At 39.2% G+C, this 13,693-nt stretch overlaps 2 protein-coding genes across 4 annotated transcripts in view; one reads left to right on the top strand and one right to left on the bottom strand.

The window, feature by feature from the left end:
- Positions 1 to 13,693, top strand: part of LOC107037605 (protein timeless homolog) — a 239,684-nt gene that overhangs the window by 72,984 nt on the left and 153,007 nt on the right. The gene's annotated exons all lie outside the window — the stretch shown is intronic.
- Positions 9,651 to 13,613, bottom strand: LOC107037606 (slit homolog 2 protein). Its single transcript, XM_015256241.1, has one exon. The coding sequence runs from the start codon at positions 13,274 to 13,276 to the stop codon at positions 10,511 to 10,513; it is 2,766 nt and encodes a 921-aa protein (XP_015111727.1). The 5' UTR covers positions 13,277 to 13,613; the 3' UTR covers positions 9,651 to 10,510.

Here is a 13,693-nt window from a genome sequence, read left to right as displayed (position 1 = left end):
TTGAGGGTGGTCGCTTGCTAGAGAGGCTTAACCCGGGGCTTTAATAGGTCGACGTTTTATTTTCATAAGAGTTTAATTCTTAGGGGCGGATTAATCTCGAATCAGTCATGACTGCAGGGTTTTTATAGTTAGTTCTGCTGGTGTTTTGTGAGGTGATTGGTTGGGGTGGAAGGTTTTATTCGTAAGTGTTGATGATTTCACAGGGATTTTGACCGCGTGATTTCTGATTGATGATTCAGTAGTGAAGTCGTCAAACGGTTCAAGTCAATTCCATTCTAGCGCCAGTTCTCGATGAATATCTCAAATTCTAAAGGAGTTAGCAGGATTTTCCTAAGAATCTTTTTTGTAAAGAAAAGTGAAGACTATCGAAAAAGATCTTACAAAAATTTCGCTATCTTTCTTAAATTCCGAGTTATTCAACAAAAACTCAACTGGGAGCTAAGTCGACTTGAACCGATTGAACACTTCACTATTGAATTTTTACAGGCAGAAGTGGAGTCAACCTTCGAGAAAGGTCGTTTCAATTTTCCATTGCTTACATCTTCAGGAGCTCCAGGCTATTTCACCCACCTTGGCTCCTTGGGACGAATTGCTCGAGGAGAGGCTTAGCTGGGGGCTTGAATTGGTCGACGTTTTACTTTTACAGGAGATTAATTTCTAGGAGCAGATTAATCTGGGATCCGTAGCGAGTGCAGGGTTTATGGCGTTGGTTCATCTCCTGTTTTGGGAGGGTATTCGTTAGAGTTTAAAGGTCTTTTATAGGCGTTGATGATTTTTCATTTAGAATTAAAGAATATATTCACTTGAATGGTACTTTTTTTCATTGAAAAACTTCAACTGAAATGCAGATTTTATTGATTTGCTCATCAAATTATGAGAAAATCAATGAAATATGTTTTTTTTTATGACGAGATGAGTAACTAAAAATGTCAAAAATTCCCAGGAATCGACAAGAAAAATTTACTCGGAAATTTCTAATCATCTAGAGTAAATAGTCATTTTCCTAATTTTGCTTGACATTGGAAGAAAAATCTCAACAGTTTTTTTTCTGAAAAATTCATCTAAGTAGACTAAAATGACAAAATTGAACTCGTTACATTTACTTCACCACAAAATTGCTATAAAATGCAATGGCAGCGCATGTTCCTATTAATTTTTAATCAGCAGTCTCAATTTACTCAATTCACCATTCCACTGTTTTCAAATTGGTTTCAAAATCTGTGAAGGTTTTGTTTTTACTTCAAACCGGAAAAAATTTGTAATAAAATCCCTGGACGGAAAACTGAACCGATATATCTCGATAAATAATCCCATACATTCGTTACCATTGGTATCCCATTGAATTACCGTGAACCGTGAAATAAATCCACTAATCAATCGTAATTGAGATCTTGGGTGCAACCACAATTACATCGTTGTTCATGCTCCCATCGCAAATCGATTCTCAGAGTGCCGGTGATGGTTTGGTCGTCGTAAATATTACCCAGCAGTGAACTGTGGCCACCGCTAATCCAGAAATCAATAAAGGGTAACGTGTGAAATAAACGACTACCAGCACCAGCGTATTTTTAATCTTTTTTGCTTGCATTCATGCCCTGTTTTTTTATTTATCATAGCTCTCAGCTTTTGTTTTTTTTTCTGGAGCTGATTTTTTTTGCGTCCACATATGCAGAGAGTAAATAATAATAGTTTCGTAGCGTTTGGTCTCAGGGGAGGCGTGCACTCCGAAGTACATTACTGCAGTTCTCTATGGCTTGTTGATGCCCCGAGGACACCCATTCCATTATTCCTATCTATTTTTACGGAAAATAGCAGTTTCCAGATTGAACAGATGGGAGTAAAAGCAAAAACTAATTGTTGGATAATTTTTTTTCCCCACTGCAACAAAAGTGCCTTTGTTTGTGGTAACGGATAATTTTTTTTCATCTTATCTGAGTGGCATTCAAACGTAACAGGAGTGAAATCCTCTTCGCACAATTGATGCTTTGTTAAAATTATTCTGACGTTCAGTCAATGGAATAAAGGGCCCCTGGAAAACGAAAAAGGATACGTGGATGGAATCCCAATGATTGTGCAATTCGCTGATGAAAACTCGATGATATTCATGAGAGATAAAAATAAAAGCACGGAGGTTTATCCGTGATTATCCATTCATTTTCACTGAAGCTGTGATAACGTATTTGCTGGCGGAATTAACATAAATCTTTAGTATGTTTTTACATGTTGAATTAATAACTGCAGCGGAAAAATATCAGATTTAAAGATTAATTTGTTGTTTTTTCATAGGAATTTAATTCTTATGGGTGAAATGGATAACATCGACGTAAGCTTATTAAGTTATTGTTAATATAACGTTAAATGGGCTATCGAAAAAATTATTTGTGACACTGTGACGGAAACTTAACGGGTTTCAAATGATAAAATCATTGAGAATGTCACGTGATGTACTCCGAGATTTTTAATTCTCAAATTTGATTGAATGGGTCATAGAAATTCATTAAAAGTGACTGATTAACGTCGGCCAAATTCAATTGAAAAATCACTGTCACGTGTAGTAAATTTTCCCGGTCCAACAGAGTAAAATTCACGATTAGTCTCGCGCTTTTTCTCCTATTTAAGGTGAAAGAGTACTGGAAATCGAGGTTGCTACGATTGCTTGACTTGTTTGGTAATCTTTCTCCAACTTTTCTCTCCGTATGAGAGAATTAAGCGATTGCACCGAGAGAAAAATTCAATAAAAATTACGTATATTTTCCGTAATTACAGAGCAAAATGAGGTTGTAGGAAATTTTACGGAACAGTCACAGAATTTTTCCAGTGCATTATGTAATTTTTATCTGAATCTCCTGTGAAAAATTACGATACCGTCACTTAAATTTTCTGAGTCGATTCCGTAATCGGTGAGCGAATTGTGAGTTCCGTAATTTTTACTGAACATTTTTCTCCGTGTGAAGAAAAAGGACTTGTCTCAAGTTAATATTTTTCAGATATTAGAATTTTTTCTGCGTCTAGAAATTGTCATCCACGATACACTCCACGTTGAAACGTAAACGTGCCACCCCATCGACAAGATCTCTAAATTTAAATGGTTTCATACTGAAAGTGAAAGCCCCGACTAATCCCGCGTACCGACGATAAATCCTCACTTCTCGCAAACCGAGAATTCCCATTAGAATTAATTTTTTCCACTGCACAGAGTCAACTCATGTTTATTGATGAAATAATGCCCCCCCCCCCCCAATAAACAGATAAAAATTCCGACAGTGCATTTGATTAATCCCTTCACAATGAACTTCCACATTTCCATGTCAATTGTTTACGAAACGTTCGTCATTGATTTACCGTTCGAATGTTTTATTCATGCCGAATGAGTCCAGCAATAATAACTATTCATTTGTAACTCTTCATAAAAACAGCCAGTCAGGGGCGAAAAAGCGGTGGTGGAGGGGGGGGGGAGGTGGAGGAGGAGAGGTAGTGGTAGTAGATATTGAAGGGACCCCGAACAATCAGGCACCAGCATGCCCTCGTTTATTTCATTAATCTCCAAGCCCCATCATTTACAACATTTCCGATTATTCGAGTATCATTGACCATTGGATGAGGACGATAGGCCAGAAGATGAATGTTCGGTCGGTGGGTTCATTTGGATATTGGGTCTAGCTTCAATGCGAAAAGCCTCATGTGGTATGTGTTACCCCACAAAATTCAATGGTCCACTGCAGTGCGACCCATCGGAACACGTAAATTAATTACTCTCGTGCGGTTTTTAATCACATTTACCAAACGCTGAAAAAATACCGGGTATTGGGCATTGGTCAAGCCAATGGTGTTTGCCGATATTTCTTGTTTTTTGCCCTCTCCACCCCCCTCCGATAAATTCTCCCATTCACACTGTCACGCTCGTTGGAGATCAGAATGGACGAGGGTACGGGCTCAACTTCTCTTTACCTCTTTTTTTTCCGCCTCCCCTCCCTCTTTTTTTCTATTTAGGAGAGCATCGAATGAGACAAAAAAGATACGCTGAAAGAAGCTAAGCCCATGTCGTTGGATGGCCTAGGGAGATGCGATATCCGTGCTAGGGACACATGACGCTGGGTTTATACGAGAATCCTGGAAGCATGGGAAACATAGCACCGTAGAGGCTTTAGTCGTCTCTCTGCGGGTATGCGTTCCAGCATCTCCCATACTCGTTCGTTTTCTCCACCCCCCTTTAATCCCCCTCCCACCGCCCATTTCACCTCTGCCGGCGCCCCACCCCCCTCTACCCCCCTTTTCCTCTCCACTCTCTTCCTGTCTCATCACACCCAACCCTGGAAAGGGTCTCACGTGTATTGGTGCCTCTCACGTACCAAGAGGGCACCGCACGATCGATTCCATCGTGGCTCTATCTGCCGAATTACCACCCACCNATAGAATTCATGGAAATTCATGAGCTTCCGGTAGGGTGAGATGGAAATTTCACAGCATAATTGAATTTTCAATGGAACATGAATAGTCAGAAACAAAATGACATGAATTTTCAATTTTTCCCTGAATTTTCCTGATTTTTCTGAATTTTTACAGAATGATTGCCAAATCACCCAAACGGCTTACTCTGCGACAGATCGAGGTTTTTTATNGTGTATTGGTGCCTCTCACGTACCAAGAGGGCACCGCACGATCGATTCCATCGTGGCTCTATCTGCCGAATTACCACCCACCACACCACTGCCAACCACCAAGTGTCGCTCTTACCCGCTGTCTCCTTCTCACAACTCTCTGTCTCTGCTGGTACCCTTGGATATTCATCCCCCCTCCTTTCTCTGTTGGTCTCCACCTGAAACCGTGGCATCCCTCAGCTCCCTTTTGGTTGCCCACTCCAAGCACCGCTGAATCTATCGAGCACTCTCTCCGGCTGTCCTCGAATTCGTACGTGGTACGACGACAAAATATGTCTTCCAGTAACATCTGACGTCTATCCCAAATCACCCGAACGGCTTACTCCGCGACAGATCGAGGTTTTTTATTTTAGTGGTTGGTATCTACCACTTTGAATTTATAACAAGTCGATATAAGGGAGGGGCTGGGTGGGGGCGGAATTGACAGGTGTATGGGGAAAAAATTGGAGAAAAATTAACAAACGAGGAAGTAATCGTGGGCAACCTCGATTTACAGTACTTTTTTAACTTGAATACACTGTTGGAAATTTTTTGAAATTTCGTGGGAGATATTATAGTGTATCTGGTGAGAGTGACATTGAAGTGGATTTAGGGAAAAAATTGTTATGAAATTTCAAGTTTTAAATAGAATTCACGGAAATTTATGTTTTCAGTGGGAGTGAGATGGGAATTTCTCAACTTGATTGAATTTTCAGTGAAACATGAATATTCAAAAACAAAATTACATGAATTTTCCATTTTTCCGGGAATTTTCCCGCTTTTTCAGAATTTTCACAGAATAATTGAACTGAAAAATCAAGTATTTTATTGATTTCCAGATAATTTGAACAGAGAAACAATGAAACATTTGATTTTTTAATAACAAGATTTCCTGAAATTTCAGTGGAACTTGAANGTGGGTGGGGGCGGAATTGGCAGGTGTGTGGGGAAAAAATTGGAGAAAAATTAACAAACGAGGAAGTAATCGTGGGCAACCTCGATTTACAGTACTTTTTTAACTTGAATACACTGTTGGAAATTTTTTGAAATTTCGTGGGAGATATTATAGTGTATCTGGTGAGAGTGACATTGAAGTGGATTTAGGGAAAAAATTGTTATGAAATTTCAAGTTTTAAATAGAATTCACGGAAATTTATGTTTTCAGTGGGAGTGAGATGGGAATTTCTCAACTTGATTGAATTTTCAGTGAAACATGAATATTCAAAAACAAAATTACATGAATTTTCCATTTTTCCGGGAATTTTCCCGCTTTTTCAGAATTTTCACAGAATAATTGAACTGAAAAATCAAGTATTTTATTGATTTCCAGATAATTTGAACAGAGAAACAATGAAACATTTGATTTTTTAATAACAAGATTTCCTGAAATTTCAGTGGAACTTGAAGACGATAAAAATTTCCGGAATTCGGCATAGAAAATTCAGACAAAAATTTTTAACTGTGTAATTCAACATAATTGTAATTGGACCACCTGGGAATGCCTGGCCAGGGAAACAGACTCAAAAAAAAAATTCTTCATCCAAAAAAATTATTCCTTGGCAAAAGTATTTTTTTTCTCAGTGCACTGTGATCGGAAAGACTCGCTGCTCAAAAACTTNGGAGGTTTTTTTTATTTTAGTGGGTGGTATCTACCACTTTAGATTTATAACAAGTCGATATAAGGGAGGGGCTGGGTGGGGGCGGAATTGACAGGTGTATGGGGAAAAAATTGGAGAAAAATTAACAAACGAGGAAGTAATCGTGGGCAACCTCGATTTACAGTACTTTTTTAACTTGAATACACTGTTGGAAATTTTTTGAAATTTCGTGGGAGATATTATAGTGTATCTGGTGAGAGTGACATTGAAGTGGATTTAGGGAAAAAATGGTTATGAAATTTCAAGTGTTAAGTAGAATTCATGGAAATTCATGAGTTTCCGGTAGGGTGAGATGGAAATTTCACAAGTTGATTAAATTTTCAATGGAACATGAATAGTCAGAAACAAAATGACATGAATTTTCAATTTTTCCCTGAATTTCCCTGATTTTTCTGAATTTTCACAGAATGATTGCCAAATCACCCAAACGGCTTACTCCGCGACAGATCGAGGTTTTTTATTTTAGTGGTTGGTATCTACCACTTTGAATTTATAACAAGTCGATATAAGGGAGGGGCTGGGTGGGGGCGGAATTGACAGGTGTATGGGGAAAAAATTGGAGAAAAATTAACAAACGAGGAAGTAATCGTGGGCAACCTCGATTTACAGTACTTTTTTAACTTGAATACACTGTTGGAAATTTTTTGAAATTTCGTGGGAGATATTATAGTGTATCTGGTGAGAGTGACATTGAAGTGGATTTAGGGAAAAAATTGTTATGAAATTTCAAGTTTTAAATAGAATTCACGGAAATTTATGTTTTCAGTGGGAGTGAGATGGGAATTTCTCAACTTGATTGAATTTTCAGTGAAACATGAATATTCAAAAACAAAATTACATGAATTTTCCATTTTTCCGGGAATTTTCCCGCTTTTTCAGAATTTTCACAGAATAATTGAACTGAAAAATCAAGTATTTTATTGATTTCCAGATAATTTGAACAGAGAAACAATGAAACATTTGATTTTTTAATAACAAGATTTCCTGAAATTTCAGTGGAACTTGAAGACGATAAAAATTTCCGGAATTCGGCATAGAAAATTCAGACAAAAATTTTTAACTGTGTAATTCAACATAATTGTAATTGGACCACCTGGGAATGCCTGGCCAGGGAAACAGACTCAAAAAAAAAATTCTTCATCCAAAAAAATTATTCCTTGGCAAAAGTATTTTTTTTCTCAGTGCACTGTGATCGGAAAGACTCGCTGCTCAAAAACTTTGGAATTTGCATTGAATTTTTCGTGAAATTTGAAACTTCTCGATTGTACTCTCTAAATTCAATTTAATCTTGCGCTCCTAAAGGTGATTACAACCCGTTAGTGAAATATTATTTTTCCCTAACTATGTAACAATCAAAATCCTATTGAATCCAGTCTATTGTTTTTTAGATATAAAAAAGACAACGGCTTTATTATACATGAGATGATAAAAATCGATTGAGTTTCTAAAAGCGTTCTGTCTTCAGAATTGAGACGTTTATCTGCAAAACTCTGAATATGAATTTTATTTCTTGAAGAACAACGAACATAAAAAAGTCTAAATCGGATAGAAATTGTTATCCACGAAATATTCCACGTGGAGACGTAAATGAAGCTCAGTAGCAGGAAAATATTTTTTTTATTCTATTGGTTAGTATCTACCACTTTGGGTTTATAACAAGTCGATATACAGGATGAATAGAACGTGTGGCTGAATTGACAGGTTTTTTTCATGAGTTGTTGCTGTTGGGGGGAGGAGATTTCTGACAGTGAGCGAAAAGACAGATTCGATGGATGCGGTGAAGGTAAGAGCAATTGGAACGAATTGGAAAAATTTTCGGACAAAAACGGACAATTTTGAACAAAAAATTGAATTAAATAATAATAGTAATAAATTAGATTAATTATTCAATTTTGAACTATTTATTCCTGTCGAGAAATCACAGACGAAAAGTGTCTAGTCTCCAATAAAAATTTCTGAATTTCAGAACTTTGTTTTCTCGAAATCTAGTGAGCAATAAAATCAAGAAATAAACGAATTTTCATTGTTTTTAAAGAAAATTTTCTCTTTAAATCTGAAAAAAATAATCTAGTTCTCAAAGATTTTTCCTTAAATCTAGTGTAATTTACGCAAATTTGGTTCTGAAATTCAGAACTTTCGGGCTCTTAAAAGAAGAATCTGGTGTTTTTGAATTAAAATACTCGGGTTCTTAAACTAATTGTTGAATTGATATTCAATTATTTCAGAATGTCCTCCCTTTCGAATGTTATCAGTTTAAAAATGCCAGGTTTTTCAATAAACAACGTGAAATAAGGTTTTTTGGTTTTGAACATCCGGAATTTCTCTTCTGAAACTAAAGGTGTCCGTCGTAACTTTTCCCGGCAACTAAATCATTCGTTAACTGCTACTAAATATTCATCTGATCGTATTCAACTTTACCATTTGTTAATAGTTAACCCACTCCTTCATGACATTAAACTCCTAATGGTCAACTGCAACCTTTGCTGTCAGAAGTCTCATAATAAAAGACACCATAATATTCTTCTCGTGAAGTAACATTGCGGAATTAAAGTGAAGGATGATTAATGGTTGGCGTGGACACAAGTGATGAACTTTTTTCAATTTTTTCCTCACCGAGTGGAGATGATAGGGCAAATAAAAGATCATATGTCATGAGATATACTAGAAAAGACTGGCCACTCGAGGGATAAAGAGAGACACTTTTGGTAAATAAAATGGATAGTCTGAGGTGAAGAGATTGCCCTCCTGGTTTTTTCGTTTTTCCTCATTGCCGAATAGGTTCAGCCATATTTTTCTTACCTCGTTCGCTCCTTCCCTTGGCACTTTGGGATTATCCGTTCATCTCTCCTCTCCGCCAATCCCGTGATACTGGACCTCTCAAACATTTATTTAGGTTGAATACTGCAGAGATGGTTGGAAATATTTTTCTTTCATCTCCGGGTCAATCTACTTTACTACATTAAACATTCAACTTTGTTTGATGTTTCTGTGTGGTGAATTATTATAGCAGAGTGCAATAAAAACTGGAGATGTATGGGCGTCAGGTGGAAAGAAAAGAGGAGAGGGATGATTAAATTGGGAATGGCAATGAAGCAGTGTCAGGCAAAATTATTAATATTTCTGACTTTGCTCGTGAGTTGAATATTAACGTGATAGCTCTGGAAAATATAAAATGAGGTCTGCCCGTATGAACGGTCTGGATGCAGTTGAATATATACCAACTCTTTTTTACCCCCCCCCCCCTAACTTCACTTCTGGGAGCATGAATTATTCGGACAGATAAAGATGAAAGAAATGATAAAAACTACAGTATATGCATCTTTGTACAATGTTTTTTATTCTTTATTATCTTAGTCGGTATTTTGACACGGGTTATTTTTACGAAAGATAATATCTACCCTCTTCATTGCTTATTATCAATATTATCATTTTTCACTTTTTTTATATTTTTTTTTTCATCAGCCATATGAACTCATGCTAGCATGAGTCTTCTCACTGTGCAAATTGGTGTACTGCACTGAAAATGAAAAAAAAAAACAAAATTGGCCTAGCTCTTTCAGTCAAAAGGTTATTTCTGACAACAAAAAAAAATTAATTCTCAGGTAATGAGTTTTTTCGCTTCACACTGTTCTGTAGCTTTCTTTTGTTTCATTTGTCCCTTTTCCTGGCACATGTCCCCGGTAGAGAGACAGAAGGTGTCTCCCATGTCTCAAGAGTTTACTATTTCACACTTTCTCATTTCCACCCTCTCCATCCTTCCCATTTCCCTTCATTCTCTCCCCCCTCTACTCCCTTTCCACCATCCAGTAATGGCTATTCCAACTCTGCTACTCTTCCGTCTAGCAAAAGATTTCGTCACTCAACCGAAAATTATGTTATTGTCACAATGTCGCTCAATTATCCCGACGCGAAGTTGATGTTGTTGCGATTTATGGTAATTTGTCCACTGTTGATTCCAAGTTGCTCCATCACTCGACGACGGTGGTTGCTTGTTCGCTCCCTCCAAAAATAACAGAACGCAATTCCATATTTATACAGCCTCATAAAGTTCTTGCAACATCACATCGAGAATTAATGCGCAAACTTGGGTTTCAGGCTTCCTCCTCCATACTCTCTCACCCCAAATGGCTGTCTTCAGCAAGAACTTGTTGACCATTTTTCTTCCTACCTTCACATCGATTCGAAATTCCAGGCTTCAGCACCCGTCAAAGAAGGTCACCATAGTTCAGTGGTGGGTGTCAATGTGTGCACTTCGATATTCTCATGTCTGTGGTACCTGTCTCGACGTCGTATTGTCGCCCGACGTGACAGAACAACAGTGAGAGCAGCAGCTGCACCAAGAATAGCGCCAGCAAGTACTAACATACCAGGATGAGCACCCATAGGCTCTGATATTCTTGCATCTGTTTCTGTTGCACGCCCATTCAATTCTTGGGCAATTGTATTGGCAATGGCATTCGCGAGAATGTAATTTTGCGGTGTATTCTTCGTTTTATCTTCCACAAGTTGAACGACATTGTTCGTTGTAGGAATATTGCCGCGCGTCCTGGAATCCCATGCAATTTTGTTGGAACTCCGTGGCTTTGGAACATTATTGAAACTATCACTTCCAGTTGTCGTGTAAATTCCACTTTTGTTGGGAACACTTGCCGTTGGCCTCATCAGAGAATCCACCCGATTATCGAGAATTTCTCGCAGCTTGTGACGCTCCACAAATGAAGCACTGATGAACTTTCCGGAGTCCGGTATTTTCCGGCTTCCAGTTTTGTCGAATTTTCGCGTAATTTCACCCCTGTCGTAGGCTTTGTCATTATCCATGATAGACTGGGGCTTTTTCCCTGATTTAAGCTGACGGGAATCACCAACTCCAACAAATATAGTCTGTGAAGTTGTAGACGTTTCATCCGGGGATTCATTATCTGCGCCTAATTCAGCAGAATGAACCTTGTGCTGACGTGTTTCAACCGTTGTGATTTCAACTGTCGTGACATTCACAATTCCCTTCATCATTGACTCAGTAGTAACTCTCACACTACCACTTTTGGAAGACACATTTGGCACACCGATACCTGGTAAGACCTCGATTCTCAAGTTATCCGATGAATCCGCAATTGTTGTACTGACAGTAGTTGATGTTGTTGTTGTTGGTGGTGGTGGTAAATCCTCGAGTTGAGTGTCGGTAAATTCGTCAGTGGAATTGCACTTAGCAGGTGGTTGTATCTCTTCGTGCTGTCTAATCCATTCGCCCAACCAAAAAAGATCACTGCTGCAGTTCCACTGGTTATCAGACAAACCGAGTGTTTGCAGTTGTGGTAGAAGGTAGACAAGATCAGATCTGATGTTTGTGATATTGGTGTTGGCTAAGTTTAGAACGAGCAAACTCTTGCAGGCAGATAATGCTGCATTGTCAGCGAGTAGTTGAGCAGCTAATGCCGGACTGTTGGAGACATCCAGGTAAATAAGACGTTCCGGTGTTGGTACAGGAAATGCCATGTCGCCACGTCTCTCGTGTTCCCATTCTAGTTGTATCAACCCCGACATACGTAGCTTGGTTAGGCTTGTTGGGCCGGCGAGAGTATTTGCTGGTAGTTGCTTAATTGGATTATTCGATATATCGAGCTCTGTTAGGTGAGGCAGTTGGCTTAACGCACCCTCCTCGATATTCTCTATCATGTTGTCATCCAACATGAGGCTGTGTATACTATCAATTCCATCGAGATCGTTGAATGCCACATCTTCAATGAGATTACCACGTAAGTTGAGATAAATAAGACTGCTGGGTAACCTCTTTGGCATAAACTTCAATCTATTTCCTGATAAGTCCAACTCCTCAAGTGTCTCTAGTCGACCAAGCGAATCCTCCTCGACAACGTTGAGCAAGTTGTCAGATAGATCGAGAATTTTCAACAGCGGATAGCCATCAAAGTCACCATCCCGGATGCACGTGAGCTTGTTACCGGCCAGCCGCAGTGCTCTAACGCTCCTTGTGAGAGCAGCTGGAACTCGTAGAAGGCCAGTGCGCGATGCATCAACAGTCTCTAAACGTCTTCCGGTGCCGAGCAGTAATGAGACGTCACGTTCCATGAGAGGATTCTCAGCCAATCGAAGTACTGAGAGACCCGGTAATGGCTGCAGCGCTCCGGATGCTGCTTTGGTCAAGCCATTTCTCGAAACGTCCAACTCTCTCAAACGACCGAGTGCCTCAAACCATCTCGCTCCAAGGATTTTCAACTGATTTCCACTGAGGTTCAAAGTTTGCAGTGACGACAGATGTGTCAATGTTGCATCTGGCAGTTGAGTTAAACGATTATCCGACACATCCAGATTTTCCAGTGCCTCCAACCCAGCAAATGCATCCTCATTCACTGTGTCAATAATATTATTCCGTAAACGTAAATGCACTAAACCGGTAAGCGTCCTAAATGCATTAGCTGGTAATTCACTCAGTTGATTGCTTGATAAATCCAATATTTTTAAATCACTGTCATTGGCTAATCTCACGTCACTCAAGTCCACTAAATCATTACCAGATATATTCAACACAACAAGTCCACATACATGAGGCAGGGTAATATTGGATTCCGATAATGATACGTTCACAACAGTAAGCTCACTCAGACATATCAATGAGGAATTCTCCAATTCCCTGAACATGCTTGTCACCTGGTCGACATCGGCCCTCTGAATAACTAAACTTTGAACATTGTCAGGGAGTGTGTCTATCACGGGTATACCCTCGAGGCACTTGACCTCAAGTATTGTACTTGTGTCGTTTCGTGACCAAATGTGGCACTCACAAGCCGAAAGATCACCGATCACAGTAGTCAGCCTATCCAAACACTCGATATTATTTAATGACTCGGAGGCATTTCTGCTTATTGTGTTGTTGCTACATTCAGAGGGACCGGTGCATGCTGATATACTCGCCACGAAGGCGACCACAACAGTCAACATCCACATTGCAAAACCATTGAACACCATAACCACTACCGTTGTCTTTCACGTGTCACTGCTGCTACTGCGTTTATAAATTCTACTTATTTTATTAACCTGTTTAATCCACGTATCCGGCATTGTCATAGACGAGCTCAGGTGTCTCAATGACAACCGACGATAGAGTCCCATCCGCGAATTGTTAAACTTTAAAGTTAACTGAATCCAACGTTTTCTATAAAGCCGGCACAAGATGTTATGATACGTGACAAACGCGCTGATGATCCGACTAATACTGTGCGAGCTTCAGTGAGTCGCTCGTACAACTGACTCGGCACGACTGTATGCCATTCAGCTACACCCCTCTCCAAACCACCCGGCGATATCTTTTACGTCCCTTCACCCACTACCCTCTGTTCAAGCACCACCACTAGCTACCAGTGGCAACGGCCACCACTGCCACCA

This window comes from Diachasma alloeum, unplaced genomic scaffold (genome assembly GCF_001412515.2).
Source record: "Diachasma alloeum isolate Michigan unplaced genomic scaffold, Dall2.0 Dall_scaffold_00256, whole genome shotgun sequence".
NCBI lineage: Eukaryota > Metazoa > Arthropoda > Insecta > Hymenoptera > Braconidae > Diachasma > Diachasma alloeum.
Note: the sequence above shows the minus strand (reverse complement) of the source record. Positions and strands in the feature narration are given on the sequence as shown.

What these genes read in the sequence shown, in the direction of transcription:
- LOC107037606 (XM_015256241.1), bottom strand. Translation starts at nt 13,276, where the DNA reads ATGGTGTTCAATGGTTTTGCAATGTGGATGTTGACTGTTGTGGTCGCC.